This window comes from Cajanus cajan, chromosome 5, assembly GCF_000230855.2.
Source record: "Cajanus cajan strain Asha chromosome 5, NIPB_CcT2T_4, whole genome shotgun sequence".
NCBI lineage: Eukaryota > Viridiplantae > Streptophyta > Magnoliopsida > Fabales > Fabaceae > Cajanus > Cajanus cajan.
This window is the reverse complement of record NC_138521.1, coordinates 55,483,629-55,502,846: the sequence shown is the minus strand read 5'-3', so window position 1 is coordinate 55,502,846 and position 19,218 is coordinate 55,483,629. Positions and strand designations below refer to the sequence as shown.

The following is a 19,218-nucleotide window of genomic DNA, read 5'->3' as shown; positions in this document are numbered from 1 at the left end:
AGACCAAGATATTGAAAATACTAAGAAAATTAAGTCTAATACCTTTGAAGTATGAAATTATGATAAAAATATTGGTTTGATTGATGAGATAAATAAATACAAATGCAATGATTATGAAAAATTGTGTACATGTAAAATTATAAGGTGTTTCATGACAAAATATAATATCAATTAATTATGTTATAATTTTTTCTTCGTTATAAAATATATTTATTTCTTTTTAAAATATATTCCTTAATTAAATCAATTAGGCTTGATCCAATATAAATCAAATTGAGTAAAATAATTATAATTCAATTTTTTTTATCAAACTAACTTAATCTAAAATAATAATTAATTTGTATAAGTCAGATTAAGTGAGCCAATCCAATCCAACCTATTTTACACCTTCCATGAAAATTAAGATTAGAATAAAATTCTTTCTTCAACCATACAGTACATTATTGTGTCCATCGACAAATTCAATTACACCATTAGACTGAGTGTATGAGAAAAATTATAGTTATTGACATATTACATTTCATAAAAATGTATTGTAATTTTTTAATATTTTAAATCTCATTACAGACCTGATTAATTAATGTACTCTATTTAATAAGTTACTGATTTAACCAATTTTTGAACGTACAGGCTTTTCCAACCTTTTAAACAAAGAAAGAAAACAAAAATGTCCACGCAAAGGGAAAAAATAGTTTGTTGAAAATTGAACAGATTTGATAGGCAATTTTACTTAAAAAAAAGGAAAAAAAATTAACAAATTGGATAAAATGAAAAGTAATCGAATGCGACGATAACAAGGGAGAGGAGGCGCATTGTAGCGGAATGAGTTGGCGTTAGGGTGTGGAGCCCACTGGCGGTTCAGCAACATGCGGTTCCGGCTCAGGACCTCGTCCTCAATCGGTCCACTCCGCTTCTGCGAAATTTCTTCGTCTCTGACTCTCTCCTTTTCGAATTGCAGCTCCTTCAACCTTTGCACCATTCAACACGTTATGCTCCCTTCAACTCTCGCTGATGCTCGCTTCCTCATAAATTAACTCCCCCGTTCTTCTACTTTTCCCCCTCACCATTCCATTCATTGAAATCCAAGAAACCGCTTCCGTTTCTCTCTCTTTCTTTCCTCACTCCCTGATCACGCTTCCGATTCGCCGGCGATCTCCTTCTGCTCGCGATCACTTGTCTCCGATTGAGGTTTAGGGTTCAGAGACCCATCCACCATGTCCTTGTCGGATTCCGATTCCTCCTCCTCTTATGGCGCCGAATACAAAAGCCTCAAACAAGTTAGCCGCGAGCGTGAGTCTCTCTCCCTTTTTATAATTGATTTGATTCCTGATTCGTTCCTCGCATGAAGTTCTCAACTCACTTCAAGTATCTTTAATCTAGTAAACTTTTATTCCGTTTAATTCTCTTTTTCGCTGTTAGAGGATACTCAATAGTGTTTGCTTATTGACCGTTTCGTCATGCTTGGTTCTGATCTCGGTGAATAGTTGAATTCAAATAGAATTTGTGTTTGGTGTGTGCTTTATTGTTTGAAAGTGTTATCGGCTAAATGTCAAAGCTCGTGGAGGTAAGTCTGCAGCTGGTGCGTCAAGATGTGAAGCTTGACGGCAGTGGCACCTGCTGAACGACAGATTCAGTTGCTTTAAGGGGAACTCTGCGAACATTGACTTAATGGGATTTGGAATCTTTTAGTCCAGGAGCTAAGGAAGCTGCTAAATTGACTTTCAGCCATTAATATCTAGTTTCTGCATTTTTCTTGTTTGGGATGAAAATTGCTGATTTTCTTTTCACTGATGAACTTACCCCAAGCTGTAAAAAAATACGAGGTTAATGCTAGTCTGTTTGATATGATGTTCTGCCTTGCTAAATGGAGAAGCTTATTACTTATTGTCAAAGGATGTTGTGGCTGATGTTTTAAGAATTAGACTACTGTATGTGAGACTAGTATGCTTGCATTCTTTGTTATAATATTCATAGATCCCTGGAAATATGGCTGGCAGAAATGATCTTTAAGATTTGTGATGTTAAAAATAGGAACCATTTGCAGCTTCTGTTATTTGGGGAAATCTATAATCTCTTTTGAAGGTCCATTTTCTCCAAAACCTTATTGGCTGCACTGATCTGAATTGCTTTGCTTGACCCTCTTTGCAACTATTCCTTAGTGGATGTTAAAATTTGGACTTTAGACTTCTCTGGGGTGTGCCCTTGGAGGCACAAACACTATTCTGGTTCTTAACTCTTTGAATATTTTATTATTGCTAATCTCCTTTTGGAAGTCTAAGCTCACCTTTTTATGCGAAGTCTTTCTTTATTGGTTGTTGATGAACAAACAGATCTCTCTCACCAAATGTTGGTGTTATATGTTTGTCTTCAATTTGATACTTGTAGCCATTTATCTTTTGGCTGTCTAGCTGCCAGATATTTGTGGTGTAGGATGTTTGGTAATTTTTGCTCAAAGTTGGATCTGTTGATTGAGTTTGGAGCACTTTAATTTTTGTTATTACTTGGTGCTTATAGTTAGAGAGGAATGACGAGTTTTGGGATAATTTCTTGCTATTAACCATTTTATCTTTATGGGATGAAGAGCTTGTCTGAATCTCTGTTACACCACCACAACATTTTTTTTGCTTTGGTAAAAACTGTTTTGGAGTGTTTTAATGGCAAAACTCCATTTCAAATGGTATAAAATCAGGCTAGAAGTTATGTCTTCCTAGTTCCTAATGTTCTTATGCTTTGCAGCTTAATTATTTTAGAGGGCTCTTTTTAGAAGACATGTATGGAGACTGGCATAATTTGGTTAATTTATGTGTCTTTCTTGTTTGTAGGCTTTTTGTGTTTTTCCTTTCTTTAGTTGGTTATCTTTTTCTTTGTTATTATACATCATTTTTCTTCTCTAACTGTATATCACACTTATGTCTCCTGGAAAGAAAACAAGGAAAGTTTTAAGATGAATGATATCACTCCAAATAATTTGTTCAGTTCTTTAAAGAGTTGAGAGACCAGTCTTCTACTTTACATGCCCTATGAACTTTTTTGCTGTTAAAAAATAATATTGACGCCAAAATCAATATTAACACTGTTTTATCCTTCTTATAAGCAGAGAGACTAATTGAAAGTCTTAAACATATTTTGAATTGTTGAAGTGGGTAATTCCTTTGCAAGGATTGCATATTTTTGTATTTTCTTTTCTTTCTTTAAACAATTAAATAGTAAAATGCTTAAAAGTTAACCATGATCAATTGCTTTCTTATTTGATCACCTCTTTTAAAATTTTCTGCAGGATTATTACATGAAATGCTCAGGTCAGCGAAAACAGGGGATTCAAAATCTACATGGAAGGTATAAATACTATTAGTTAAATGAGTTATGCCTTTGTTTTTTAATTCACCATAAATTCAAATGGACCAGCCTTCTGCCTGTTTAGGCTTCAGTTTATAGTTTCATTGTACAAATCTTCAGAAAAAAAATCATTTTATAATGTTGATGATTGGACATAGGATAGATTTAGCAATTTGTTTTCTTCAATATTTCACCTTGTAAGGTCAGTGAATTAGCTAAAATCATGTATATGGTTGCTACTTAGCATAGTTTCAAATGGGATCATTGTGGAAAATTTATCATTTTTCTGTACATTTTGTACTACTATTAACTACTAACTGATCAGCAGAGTTTGATGACTATGCCTTCTTCTGAGTTCAGACTATAAATATATGTTCTTGAATGAGGGGTACAACATGAAAGCTTGAAGAAACTAATGAATACACATTAGTGTCAGAAAGAGAAAGGGGGGGGGGATTGAGTTTTGAGACAAAATGGTTGCCTCATTAGGAGATTGCTAAAGAATTACAACCTTTGAGTCTTTTTCCTTTCAATTTAAGGTTAATCTGATATTTAGATTTAGCAGTTTATTGGGATGAATTACAAAATGGTTGTCTCATTAGGAGATTGCTAAAGAATTACAACCTTTGAGTCTTTTTCCTTTCAATTTAAGGTTAATCTGACATTTAGATTTAGCAGTTTATTGGGATGAACTTTATATTGTCTTTACCATTGCTGTGGAGTAAAAAACAATATTTTTTTTTGTTCTCTTCAGTTTTCTGCTCAAGGTGTATTCTCCTTTTTAGTATGCAGAGTGATTTTAGAGCTTTTGCAATGTTCTTTCCTTTCAATGTATTTTTCTTATGTGCCTTGGTAGGACTGTTAGATTTCAAACCATGCATGAGCTTTCTCCCATAATATAAGCTTTTAGGATTCTTGGTTCTTCACGAGGAGGATGACTTTTAGTCCACACACAGTCACACACGTGCATCTCTTTTTCAAGAAACTTGCCTGAGCTTGAAAACTACTAAAAACATTGATACTTCAATTGTTTACCATTTTGTATTGGTTCATGAGCTGCTTGCCTGCAGGTATTAATAATGGACAAACTTACCGTAAAGATAATGTCTCATTCTTGCAAGATGGCTGATATCACTGACGAAGGTGTTTCATGTAAGAGTCACAAGATTATTCTTAAGTAATCGTTTTTCTTCTGTCTACTGTCAGTAAAAGACTTTTCATTAATTTTCTATGATTTGGATTTAATGGCATGTTTGTTGATTTATTCTCTTCTGATATTCAAGATAATTTTAAGTCTGTTAAATGTGGCTATTTTTTTTTTTTTTTTTGTTAATTTGTTGTCTAATACCCTCTCCTTGCCTTCATTTTCTCTCTACTAAAAATTAAAAGAAAAATTTACCTAAACAAAAGAGTTAAGAAAAAAGAACAATTGTTTCTTTTCTAGCTTGATTTATTTTTTTTGGTAAATCCTTTCTAGCTTGATGCCACTGAAGAAGTATTTTGAGATTAGTAGTAATGGTGAGACAGGTGTAGTAGTGAATAGATAAGAATGTGACTCCATGTTCTTCTATTGTATCCATCTTTGTTGAAAAAAATGACTTATAAATGAAGGAATATGATTACACTTTTCACTCTGTTGTCTGTTCAACTGTGTAATATCATTCCCTTTTATATGACATTTGAACTCTGGGAGAAGCTGAGCCTTCACTTACTAATTGCTGATATTAATTGTCATAACGCATCACTTAGAAGTCTTTGATTTTCACTTTTCAGAAAGAAACTCAGAACTTGGACAGACAATTATCATCTTATCACTGTCTCTAAGTAACAGCTATTTGAATTTGAACTATGAATTCTAATGAACTGATTTGTTTCTTTCTTTTCTTTATGAAGTTTATTGGGACTTCTAATCTGGCTGTTTTTAGGCATTCCTTTTCTTATGTTTGGAAGTGAGCATAGCATGGAATGAAAAGAGGAGTAATAAAATGGAAAGGGAAGTGAAAGAATGGAATGGAATAGAGTTCCCTTTGTTTGGATAATTAACTAGGCAAGAAAGGAGTAGGTAAAGGAAAATATAATTAATTCAACTCATGGGCTAAAGTCATAAATACCATGTTGTAGAAATAAAAGCAAGGCTATTCTCCCTAATTACACACCAATATAATAGAGGGGAATAAAAATGCAATTTCTACATTCCATTGCCCTTCATAAATATTTTAACTTCCAAGCAATGAGAGTTGTTTCCTTTCCACCCTCTCTTATTTCATCCTGCATTAGCTGCCAGCTAGTTTTAAGATTTGATGATAGTTTTGTGCCTTTAGAAATTCAATTGTAACATTGATGTTTTCCTACTTGTTAAACTTGCAACTTTTGTGGTTTAATTACATGTCTTGTTAAGCTAAGTTTTAATACACTTAAATCATTCCATTTAAGAAATATTTTTCTTAAATATCAATAGTGGATTTAATTAATATTGCAATAGAAGAAAATTATTCTATAGACACCGTAATTTTGCACAACTAGTTCTTTTTCTTGTATGGTATGAGATTGTTTTTCTTTTTGTAGTGGTCGAAGACATATACAAGCGCAGGCAGCCATTGCCCACCATGGATGCTATATACTTCATCCAGCCAATCAAAGAAAAGTACATATTCTCTCTTCCATGTCTGTGGCATACTTAATGAATTGTCTTAAATTAACTTGAGATTGCTTATAGACTCTAAACAAAGTAGTAGCAGGCCTAGAAGCTGGTTTTTTGTTGGTCTATCATGGTTGCTTTTGCATGATTTCTGTTAGTTCTATTGTAAAAATTAAATTTGCTCATGCTGAAGATTATTGTTTGGCAACATGTTAAAAATACTTGTGGTGAGAAAAGTGACTAAGAGTGTTGATGCTAGTCAAGAAAACAAAAGGAGAGATTATGTTTTTCATAGTTTTCAGTTTTAGCATTATTGTTTTGAAACAGTACAGGGAATTATTTTTGTTGTGCACGAGAGACTTTCTCTGCTTGTTTTGTATGTAGATGTAAATTTAAAAGTTTGTTGTGGAGTATGTCACTAATATTGACACATGCATTTTTGAAATTATTTTGTGAGCATAACTCTCTTTCTCTTGGTTGAAAATAAAATTTCTCAGTTGTTATCGGGTTCTGAATTTGAGATTATTATTTCTTTTAATTTTGCCCTTTGGTCTCTTATATTCTCTGCCAACTACTTTCCTTTTTAGTTCATTTTTTATGAATCTGATTATTTTTTTAACTTCCTCCTTGATGTTTATACTCAATATTTCATTGATTAAACTTTTTTTTTAATTTATTTTTTCCTTTGTCTACAAAATATATCTGTATCATGACTCATAACTATTGCACTGTCATTCTTTCTATCACTTCGTCTCTCTTTCTCTCTCTTCTAGTTATGCGTGTATTATTTAAGTTATTGAATCATAAATAATCTAAACTTTTGTGGCTGTAAAATGTTTCCATTTAGCTTTGATGGAGGTTATAGTTAACCTGTGTATGCAATAGGGTTTTATAGAATTGTTCCATACCTAATGATTTTTCTTATTCATGTTTGTTGGCAGTATAATTATGTTTTTGTCAGACATGTCTGGAAGGAAACCCTTGTACAGGAAGTATGTTATTTTTATTCTATCTCCTGTCAGTGCTAGTTTATCTTGACTTCCTCTTATTGTTTTTCAATCTTATTTTATTATGTATTCTTGTAGGGCATTTGTTTTCTTTAGTTCACCTATTGCCAGAGAATTGGTTATGGAAATTAAAAAAGATGCACAGGTGTTGCCTCGTATAGGTGCTCTAAGAGAGGTGAAGATTTTTTTTTAATTAAGAATCTACATGGAAATTGAAGTTTCCCCAAAACAATTTTCATATTTTGCTTATTGTGATTTTGTCACCTTCTTTGAATGCAGATGAACTTGGAGTATTTTACCATAGACAGTCAGGTATGTGGTTGTACATTTATACTTTATTTCACTGTTCAACTATCAGTGTCATCTTTTTCATATGAATAGTATTACTTTCCTTTTGTTTCCTTAGTAACTTTCAAAATTTATGAGATGTACAAGGGCAACACGTTTTTGTTCAGTTCTATGTAGCCATGAATGAGAGTCAAGTGATGGATCACAATATTCTTCTAGTTAAAACAATTGGAATTTGTTAGATGTTAAAGAAAACCTTCTTCAGATACAAAGTTTGTTATTCAAAGCTAAATAAATTGAACAGAGTAACAAACTGTTCGGATCTGTAAAATTAGGGGTCTAACGAGTAGTAAATTGAAGTTTTATCTGAGAAGTGAAAAATAAAACTACTATGAGATATATGGATTGGACGTCCTATACTCCTAAAATGTGTACAAGTTGGCAACTTTAATCATTATGAATATTACTTTTACAATATCTCACCAACTAAAAAAATTGACATGAAGTGCTACATTATTGGAACTCAAAATTAATGAAACCTGCTTGCTGAGGTTCTTTCCCCTTTGGAAATTTTATCAACCTTCAAATGTGCTCATTAGGACTTCTTTGTTAGTTTCTAATGTCATCATCATCCCATTATTTGGTGTCTTCATTCTTCTGCTGTGTAATCTTTGTCATGATAATGCAGGGCTTCATTACAAACAATGAGAGAGCTTTAGAGGAGCTATTTGGGGATGAGGTGAATAATCGTAAAGCTGTTGAATGTTTACATGTGATGGCCACTCGGATTGCTACAGTTTTTGCTTCGTTAAGAGTACGCAGTCATTGCTTTGCTCTTTGTGATAGAAATTAAAAGGTTGTAATCAGTTCTTTAATTGTTCAAACAAATGATTGAGAACTTTCTATATCATGTAAATATTTCTCTAGGAATTTCCTTTTGTTCGGTTTCGTGCTGCCAAGTCCCTAGATGCAACAACAATGACTACCTTCCATGATCTTATTCCTACAAAACTTGCTGCTGGTGTCTGGGACTGTCTTGTGAAATATAAAAAAACTATACCTAATTTTCCTCAGACTGAGACCTGCGAGTTGCTCATCATTGATAGAACTATTGATCAGGTTTCTTATCTCCATTTGCCAGTCATTGACATGTAGTATTATTTCAATAAACTATTATCATATTGCTTATAATGAGGATGCTATTCTTGATATATAGATTGCTCCTGTGATACATGAGTGGACATATGATGCCATGTGCCGTGATTTGTTGAATATGGAGGGAAATAAATATGTTCACGAGGTATTCAACAATTTATTCCCTGCCAACACCCCCCCCCCCCCCCCCCCCCGCCCCGCTCTAAATTGTTGTCTCCAATTTCTTGTTATGAACACAAATCTACTGTATTCTTAAGGTTCCTAGCAAGACTGGTGGTCCACCTGAGCGAAAAGAGGTTCTCTTGGAGGATCATGATCCTATATGGCTTGAACTTCGTCATGCACATATCGCAGATGTATGTCTTGCTTTTACTATTTGGTATTTGTAGTGTAGGCTTTATGTTTACTATTTACGGTCATCTCTTCTATTTACAACTTAAGTGACATGAACCTTTGTATATTGATGGCCTTACCAGGCTAGTGAACGGCTCCACGAGAAGATGACCAGCTTCATTTCGAAGAACAAAGCTGCACAGATCCAACATGGTTCTAGGTTAGTTTTAATTTTGTGGGTTTTTCATTAATGACATTGTGATCCAAGAGGATATTGACTATGTCCTAATTGTAGCAATGATGTAAAATGTGTTGAAAATAAAAATGTCATATTTGGTAATTCTTATCCAAAGTTTTTATGACTTGGGAAGATATGGAAATTTTGTAGTTTTTGATGCTCAACTTTGTGACTAGCCATGCTAGAAAGAAACTCTTTTGTGTGTGCATATGCGGGGGCATATACATGGAGTGTTGATGGTTCTGTTAATCTATTACCCTTAAATATTATAGTCAGTAGTCACACCACCACTTATCACTGCTACAAATGACATTTGAATATCGAAAGGTTACCTTTGGTTAGTTAGTTAGTTAGTGAGTCAAGTGGGTGATTATGTTTATAATTAGGATTGGGAAGGAATTATTTTGTGTGGGAATTTGTGAAGGAATTGACTTGGACCCCTTGATTGTCCTATTTGTGTGGGAACAACTGTTGATTTCATTGTCTTTGACTTGTTCTTGATTCTGAAATTGGGGCCCGGATTGGGGTTCTTAATAAAATTCATTCCTTTTGTGCATAATCTGAACTTGTTCCTATCAGATATCGTTTCACAATGATATTTGCACCATGTGAATGCATAATTTGACCAGTTTGGACTTGTTTGATTACTGTCCAAAATAATCTTGGGCTCCTCTAATATCATGAATCGAAGTTCCAACAGAAATACCTTTGTCACTTCTTGTCCAAAATGATTCTAATATGTTTGTTCATTATCTAGTTACTGTCATCATAAACTTCACAACTTTGCATTTCATTTATAGAGGTAGTGGGGAAATGTCGACGAGGGACTTGCAGAAGATGGTTCAAGCACTTCCACAATACAGTGAACAAATTGACAAGCTCTCCCTCCATGTAGAGGTTAGTTCTGCTGTAATGCAATCTTGATTCCACCCTGCCCGCCCCCAGCTCCCCCCTTCCCCCAAACAAAAAAAGAAAGAGTAATTGTATGATTATGCTTGGAAAAATGGCGCTATCTTCACGCAGAAACAAAGCAAGAGACTGTGTGTTGATCAGTTGATGTACACCTGAGTGAATTTTTATTTACACTCAGGTAATACCATATTTTAATTGATATAGGTTAATTAGTTGGTTCTCAAAAAAAAAAAAATAAGGTTAATTAGTTGGGCATTTGTTTGAGTTTTGTTTTTGCCTTTATTACCTACCACCTTATCATTGATTTGAAAAAAAGAAAGAGAAGGAAAGTGACACCAACGTAATGGCCTTTATTTATTTATGTTGAATGAATGAGAATATTAACATGGTTGTGTGACCACATAGGAAAGAAGATACAAAATGATTGTATACCATTACCATTAGAGCTGTCAAAAAATGGCTAGGCCTTGCCCATGTTGGCCAAGGTCAAGAAAAGCCCATAGGGTCAAAAAGCCCTTCATAAAACAGCCCACAGGACCAAAATGCTTTCACAAAGCCTTATGGGTAGGGAGGTTCAAGGTAGTCAAAATCGAGATTCTAGTTGGACTCAGGAAAGGGTTGCAGAATCGTAACTCATGGAATCGTAATGTGAAACATAAGAGTCTAAGTCCAAATATATGGATATAAATTTGTATATATGCATCTAATATAATATGAATAAGAGGAAAAAACCATTTTGAGCTTCAATTCACAATTCTAGATTTATAAGCAGAATAAAGTCAATAAATAAACTTCATACAGAACTGAAATGACCAACCAAACAACTTAAAGTACTCCATTACAGTAGCAAAACACAGCTTAAAACACCTAGTTTAGACCTTTAACTCTAAGACTAAAATTGATCATCCAAATTAAAATCATAAAAAACAGAAACTAAGAAAGATAACCAATGACTTGTGAGCAAACAAAGTCACAGGAGTAAAGGAAAAAACAGTCAGAAGAGAACTACGAGAATGACAACTACAGGAAGGAGCACAAAAATTCTTTGCTTCATAATAGAGGCAGTGGAACAACAATTTCAAATGTGGCTGAGAAGAGCTCCAGATGTGGTGGAGGAGAGCTATGGTCAGTTGTCACAATAGTTGTGCGGCAGTTTTGGAGGAGGGTTTGCCGTTTGGGAAAATGGTTGAAAAATACAACAATTCAGTGGCATGTTTTTTCTTCATTCTAAGTGCTTGGTTAGAGTAAACTTAGGTTTTAGGGCTTGCATTTTACAGGCCAAAGTTTTCAAAAGCCCAAAACAATAAAAAAAAATGAAACTTGACCCAAAACGTAAAACATAATGCAAAAATGAATTGGACCAACGAACTCGGAAAAAAACGTTGATTCCACTGTTTTTACGATCTTGCATAGCGAGTCTATCGATTCTACTTTCCAGCGATTTTGTTCACAGACGAACTCACCCAAGCATGGCAAAAGCGTAGAATTGTGTGATTCTATGTGTTGAATTGTGATTTTGACTTCCATGGTAGGGTTGGCCCATGAGTCTTAAATTTGAATAATTTGCCCTACTTTTTAATACTCTACACAATGCTGAGCTAAAGATACTATGAGCGAGTCTAAGTTTATGATATTGGGACCGGAATTGAGTTAAACTGTTAAAGATACTTGGACCAAAGAAGAGTTAAGAATACTTTGGCTTCAGCCAAGTTAAGGATACTCTAGCCAAGATCAAATTGAAAATACTTTAGTTGAGGCCAAGTTGAAGATACTCTAGCTGAAACCAAGTTGAAAATACTTGGTTGAAATCAAGTAGAAAACACTTGGACGAGATTGAGTTGAAAATACTCTAGCCAAATTTGAGTTGAAGATACACTGACCAAGATTGAGTTAAAGATACTTTGGTCATGATCGAGATGAACATACTCTAACCAAAATTGATTTGAAGATACTCTGGCCGAGATTGAGTTGAAAATATTTTGGTTGAGACAGAATTGAAAATACTACCCAAAATCAGGTTGTAAATACTCTAAGATCGATTTGAACATACTTTGGTTGGACTCAATTTGAAGATACTATAGTTGAGGCAAGTTGAAGATACTTTAGCCAAAGCCAAGTTGGAGATGCCTTGCCAGAGGTTAAGTTGAAGATGTTGTGATTGAGACTGAGTTGTAAAAGACTTGTCTCAGGTCAAGCCGAAGATGCCTTGGTTAAGGCTGAGTTGAAGATGCTTCGGCCAATACCAAGCCAAAGATGCCTTGGTCGAGTTGAAAATGACTAGATGAGTTGTATTGTCTTGTCCGAATTTGAGTTGAAAATTCCATATTCAAGGCCAAGATGAAGATTTACATAGTGAGGTTGAAGCCGAGTCAAAGATGCCCTAACTGAGGTCAAGTTCAAAATGTCCTAATCGAGATTGAGTCAAAGATGTGTTGGTTGAGTTGAAGATGTCATAACCGAGGCTTTGCATTAAATGTCAAATTAGGCTGAGTCAAAGATGTCTTGATTGAGGTCGAGTCAAAGATATCTTGCTTAAAGTCAAGCCGAAAATGACTTGGCTGAGGACTAGTCAAAAATGCCCTTTTTGAGCTTGAGTTGAAGATGCCTTGGTCGAATTTGAGCCAAAGATGCCCTGGCCAAGACCAAGTGAACGATGCTCTAGTTAAGGCCATCTTGAAATACTCTAGCTAGGTTTGAGTTGAATATATTTTTTGTATACTTGAGAAAAAAAGCATTCTTAAAATAGTCATAACATGTAGGCGGACTCACCTTAAGTCCTTGCCCTAGCCTCCCTTACTAAGGGCTGTGTGGGTTGGGGACTTTTGAGCCCCTTCATTTGGTGGGCTAAAAATATAGGGCTGAGTTGGCTTGCCATAGGGCTTAAGGCCAAAATGACACCTATACAAGGAGATATTGGTTAGACAATTATTGAAGAAAAGATGATAGAAAATCGGTTTAAGTAATTTGGACTCGTGTAAAGAAGACCATTAAATGAGAGTCAATTGCATGTTTTCTAGTCCCATGAAGAGGTGTAAAGGGAGACCAAGGACATTGGAGGAAATTATTAAAAGTGACTTCATGGTGAATAATATATGAGGAGTTTGGTTTCTGACCGACTTCAATGGTATTTTGTGATCCATGTAACTGACCACACCTAGTGGGATAATATGAAGTTGTTTTTGTTGAGAAAATATTTTGTAAACAAAAAAGAAATGAGAATCTAATTCCTCCTTCCCTAAAGGCTTATTACGGTGAAATGGGCAGGAAAATGTTGGTAGTCATGATTTTTTTGACAATAGAAGTTAAATATTGAAGGGAACTGCGTCTGCAGTGATTCAGTAATCTTCATGAAGACAAATCTGGCTAGGGTGCTACTGTACTAGTGAGGTTTGAATTTGATAATTTGGTAGAAGGAGAAGCCACATGCAACTCCCGTAGCTTGCTTAGTTGTATAAAATTTCAAAGGATGACCTTTAACGATGACGTGAATGACAAGTGGGTTATTGATATGGATATCTGTTTGATAACTTGTCACTTAATCAACATCGAGGATCAATTATGAACATTTAGTTAAATAGGCACCAAAATAAAGAAAAAAATTTAACCAAGACCAAAAATGGAAATTCACTAATTGCATAGGAATAAAAAATATAATTAACCACCTCTTTTGTCATGTTTGACTGATGACATGGAATTTTGTTAGCAGCACGGTGTCATCACTTAATGCACATAATTGATGGCAAGGACTAATTTAGTATACACTGAATCAATGGGGACAAATTTTGGGTGAAAAACTTATTAGGGACTAGAATCAAAATTAAAAAATTTATTAAGACAAAAAAATTTAAGTTTAACCCTATCCAAATTAACAGTTTCCTTTGTACTATTTTGTATTTATGAGCTGCAGCCTAGAAGAAAAGGTAAGCCTAGCATGATTTAACATTATGATAATTCATTTATATCTTGTTAGCATGTGAATTATTGCCCAACTTAATAAGAACTAGAAGTGTGAACATTTGAATATTTGCAGTACTAAATATTGATGTCTATTCAAATGTTGGCGATACCTTGGCCAGATATCCCCCCGCCCCCAACAAAAATATTGTGCTCAAGTTTATTAGATATTTGAATATTTCTGTTATTTCTTTCTTCAGCAATTGATATTAAGGTTTTAACGTGTTGAATGATTTTATTACTTTAGTGGAGCAGATTATGATCATGGGTTTCACGTGTATAAATGATGAGCTTCTTTGTCCAGATTGCAGGAAAAATTAACAGAATCATTAGGGAGACAGGACTTCGGGAACTTGGGCAGCTGGAGCAAGATATTGTTTTTGGAGATGCAGGAATGAAAGACGTGATCAAATTTTTGACTACAAAAGAAGTAAGTAACTCTTAAGATAATGAAAAGGGTGTACCTTACACCTAGTTAGTGGATGAAAAATTAAAGCTTTTTCTATTGCAGAAAAAGGGTCATGAAATTAGAAATTTTTTTTTCCTTTTTTATTTGTTAAAATTCATCTAAGTACTTTTTTTATGCAGGATACAAGTCGTGAAAATAAGTTGCGCTTGTTAATGATTCTTGCAGCCATATATCCCGAGAAATTTGAGGGTGAAAAGGGTCAGAATTTGATGAGGGTGATGTTTCTTTAGACTTGTTGTCAACTAAATTGCCTCTAGGCGTGTTCATTTAATATGTCAAATAATAAATACTGTTATCAATAATGGTACTAAGCAATATTCTTGTAACCTTTCAAATGCTTTTCAGGTAGCAAGGTTGACAGATGAGGATGCGATTGCTATAAATAATTTGAGAATGCTTGGGGGAGAACCTGATACCAAAAAGACTTCAACAAGTTCGTTTGCTCTTAAGTTTGATATGCACAAGGTAAAAGCAATTTATTGTTTAAATAGATGAATTTTCATTGGTTATTTCTAAAAAGTGTTTCTTTAAATTGTCAGAAAAAGCGTGCAGCAAGGAAAGATCGTTCTGGTGAAGAGGAGACATGGCAGTTATCGCGTTTTTATCCCATAATAGAGGTAGGAATTAAGTTAATACAATTTTCCCACAAATGAACATTTCGCGGGGAGGATGTAAACTATTGTTGAACAATCTTATGGCCTTGTTTATGAACTTTGCATGATAGATGAGCCTATAGTTTTTTTTTTCTAGGGTCTAAAGAATTTCATGTAATTGGTTGTTTTAATATTCGTACAAGTTATGTTGTAAATATGCTGGTTAACAAAGAGTAGGATTCTCACTCAGCTAATGGTTGTTTTCTACTTAGTCTCACTGTATTAAAATGAAAATTAAGGACACCATATTTCCACATTGTGGAACTTTAGTTTATAATGATTTGATTGGTTGTTTATAAGCCTCATATGGTGACTGTATGGCCCATTATTCAGGAACTCATCGAAAAAGTTAGCAAAAATGAATTATCGAAACAGGACTATCCTTGTCTAAATGACCCAAGTCCTACTGTCCACGGTACACCTTATGCTGGATCACCGTATGCTGGATCAGTAACCCACAATCCTCCTGCTCATTCAATGAGGTCAAGGCGCACACCAACTTGGGCACGACCTAGAGGCTCTGATGATGGATATTCAAGGTTTTACTTTCTTTCCTCGTCAGTACAAGTCATTAATATTATAAGCATCTGCCCTTCTAATGAGATCAGTTATTTTTTTCACTTCATTTATGAATCTTGATCTCTCTCTGCCACCACCGTATGTTTCTTCCTAACTTCTGAGCAATGTACATGTGTATACTTGCATGAGCTTGCTATTAGATAATTTGTAGGGAACTATTGAGTATATGTTGGAATTTCAAACTAGGACCAGCCGTTCCAAAACTCACATTTAATTTTAATATTTTTCTTCTGGTATATAGCGATTCAGTGCTAAAACATGCATCCAGTGATTTCAAGAAAATGGGGCAACGAATATTTATATTCATTGTTGGTGGAGCGACCAGATCTGAGGTTTGAATATTAATTTGATACAAAGAGATTGTCACATTCACACTTTTTCCTTCGAGCTTTTCTGGGCTGATATATCGTTTTAATCATCAGCTTAGGATTTGCCACAAGCTTACTGGAAAGCTGAAGAGGGAAGTTATTCTGGGCTCGTCAAGTATTGATGATCCTGCACAATTTATTACGGTATTGAAGTGTTTATCTTTTATTAAAGGTTAAATGTGTTCCTTAAATTACAATTTTACATAACCGCCCTGCATACTGTTTTTGGTCTTTTGTAGAAATTGAAGATGCTAGCAACACAAGAACTTTCATTGGATGATCTCCAAATATGATGTGACGGATTTGAAAACCGGAAGATGTCTTCTGCTTGTCTAATATAGTGTTGTAACCATATAGTTTATTCATCTCATGTAACAAATTCTTTGGACATTTGATCTGTGGTACAGCCAAGCCACTGAATATTAAACTGTGCATATGTTAGGAACTTTTCATTGGTTAGAGACGATAGTTTTAAAAAATTTGTGGTCAATGTTATCGTTCAAGCCGTTTTACAAGAATTGGTTGCATTGGATATTAGGCGCAGAATGAGTTGGGTAACAAATTATCTCTTTCATATTGACCTATGATTTTCACACTTCTCTATTTTATATATTTATTTTAATAAATTCCTATTTTACTTCTTTTCTTACCACACCGCTTCACCCATTTGCCAATCTCCGGGAACTTCTTCAACCTTTCTCAATCCCACATTTTCATCTTTAAACATCTCAATATTTTTTTTTGAAGCATTATTTACAATTCAAACGAGGTTTGTAATATTTTCAATACTACATTTGCGCTTTTATATAAGAAGTTATTGATAATATTTTTTTTGGTTCTTTTAATAAGATTTCTTTTAAATTGTTTTTCATTGTAATTATTTTTTTAAATAAAAATATCTTAAATATTTACATTATTTTTATTAGCAATAAACAATAAATATTGTAAATTAATAAAAAAAAAATCTTTTATGAGAGTTTTGGAAGAAGACTAGACAGAGTTGTAATAATATTAGTCTAAAGATACACTCCTCTCTTGGGATGGGGACACATTAATTCATGGTGTATAAAAAGTGAAAACATTGATGAATATGGTTAGGAGAATGTTGAAGAATTTACCCTTACCTATATCCTTGTGGATGCATGTCTCGAAAAATGTTATGTACTTGTTGAATAAAGTTTCTAGTCAGGTAATTTATAAGATACCTTTTTAACTATAGATTAATAGAACACTTAATTTAAGGTATATACATGTTTAGGGCGACCAAATAGAAATAAGAATTTCTAATCTGTAAGAAAAAAAAATTAGATGTAAGATCAGTTAATGGATATTTTATGGGTTACCTAAAAAATTAAAGGAATATATTTTATTGTCCTACTTATAACATAAGAATGGTTAATAATGAGATGATCTTAGATATCATACAAGATATACAAATATATCAAATATCTTATAAGATATGTGACATAATCTTAAATATTTTAGAAGATATGTCAGATAATCTCAAATATCTTATAAGATATATTAGGATATATCAGATAATATCATTAGTTAAAACTAAAAAATGAAGGTTTATTAAAATTGGTGCATCAATGAGAGTAAATTCCATGATATGTGGAAATAATAATAATAAGAAAAAAGTTAAAGTATAAGACTCTTTGACTTGTGACTAGCACTAAAATGACTTTTTTTTTGGATGTATCACACAATAATGAACCTATGATTCATAATGAGCTTAATTGTAGACAAATCACATGTAGCATTGAAGTCTCAGAAAAAAAAAAAAAAAAAGGATAAGTTATTTTAATTGATTATGTAGTATATTTACAAGAGTCGAAAACTAATTTAAGCATTAGCAATAATGATCTAGTCTCATTTTTAAGAAATTATGATAATTCTAACAAGTGGTTAAATTCTATAAAAACAAAGTTAAAATCTATGGAACAAAATAGTTTTTGAGATTTTGTAGATTTGTTATAAGGTTGCAAGAAAATCAATTGTAAATGAGTATTAAAATGTAAGAGTATGTTTAGATAAATTTCTCTAGAAATACTTTTATGAAAAAAAATATAAATAAAAAATAAAATAAATTTCTCCATAAGATAAAACTAGTTTATACATAAACTAATATGCAATTATTTTAGAGAAGTAACATGAAAAAGCTTGTACTAAAATTAGCTTATGTATAAGCTAATTTTAGCTTATGAAGTAACTTATTTCATTTTTCCTTTCTAAAAGCTTCAGAATAAATTTATCCAAACAAATTCTAAATGTAACTCTCATGAGAGCCTTGAAAGCTATAATTTTAGACTTATTTCAAAGAGTTTTACTCATAATGATGACATTGATTTTAAAAAGACATTTTTACTTGTCACATTGAAGGATTTTTTTAGGATTTATGGTATTGATATCTCATTAAGACTTGACATTGCATTAGATGAATGTAAAATCTCTTTTCTTAACGAAGATTTAGAGAATGTTTACATGGATCAACCAATAAAATTTTTAGTTGATAGAAAATAACATCTAATGTGCAAATTAAAGTAATTAATATACAAATTTAAATAAACTTTTCGCTAATTGTATAAAAATTTTAATGATATAATTATTTCCTTTGAATTTAAGGAAAACATTGTAGATTGGTGTATATATCTAAATGTTAGGGGAAATACATATGTTGTTTTATTTTATATGTTAATGATAACTTGCTTACAACTAGAGATCTTTGTTCTACTTGAGACTTAAAAGTTTCTTTTTGCTAAGTTGAAAATTACAAATATGGGTGAGACAAATATATATCAATAAAGTACAAAAGAGATTCAAAATGGAAAAGTGTTGAGCACCAATCATTCTAATTTGAAAAGGAAACAAGTTTAATTTTGTACAATGTCCTAAAAAGGATCAAGAACAAAAACATGTGGAAGCAATTTCACATGCATCAATTATTAAGTGTATTATGTATGCTCAAATATATATTCAACTAGTGGATATAACTTACCATGATGAGAATTATGAGAATGAGCAAATGCTACACAACCTAATACATGAGAGACTTAATAGTAGGGGAGAAAAAAAATGACAAGACAACATGGGTTCAACTAAACTATTATTTTGTAAAATAGGAGAAAGGTGACATTTAGGACAACTTCTCCCATATACATTACGAACAAACACTTCAAAAAATATAACTTTGGTGACCTTAAGTAGGTTACATTTTTTTTATGCAACCCCACTTTATTTGAGGTAATAACATAAGTTAATTCATGAATAATATCTTATCGTGTAACA

General features: G+C 33.1%; 1 protein-coding gene across 1 annotated transcript; it reads left to right on the top strand.

Moving 5' to 3' along the window:
• The first annotated feature begins 813 nt into the window (after positions 1–813).
• Positions 814–16,510, top strand: LOC109806845 (SNARE-interacting protein KEULE). Its single transcript, XM_020369373.3, has 21 exons — positions 814–1,290; positions 3,278–3,336; positions 4,407–4,488; positions 5,902–5,980; positions 6,916–6,966; positions 7,060–7,156; positions 7,261–7,293; positions 7,958–8,083; positions 8,197–8,388; positions 8,486–8,569; positions 8,682–8,780; positions 8,901–8,977; positions 9,796–9,892; positions 14,166–14,291; positions 14,450–14,545; positions 14,676–14,795; positions 14,870–14,947; positions 15,317–15,522; positions 15,804–15,894; positions 15,985–16,074; positions 16,170–16,510. Exons 1-21 carry the CDS (start codon positions 1,215–1,217, stop codon positions 16,221–16,223), a joined length of 2,013 nt encoding a protein of 670 aa, XP_020224962.2. The 5' UTR covers positions 814–1,214; the 3' UTR covers positions 16,224–16,510.
• The last annotated feature ends 2,708 nt before the right edge of the window (positions 16,511–19,218 follow it).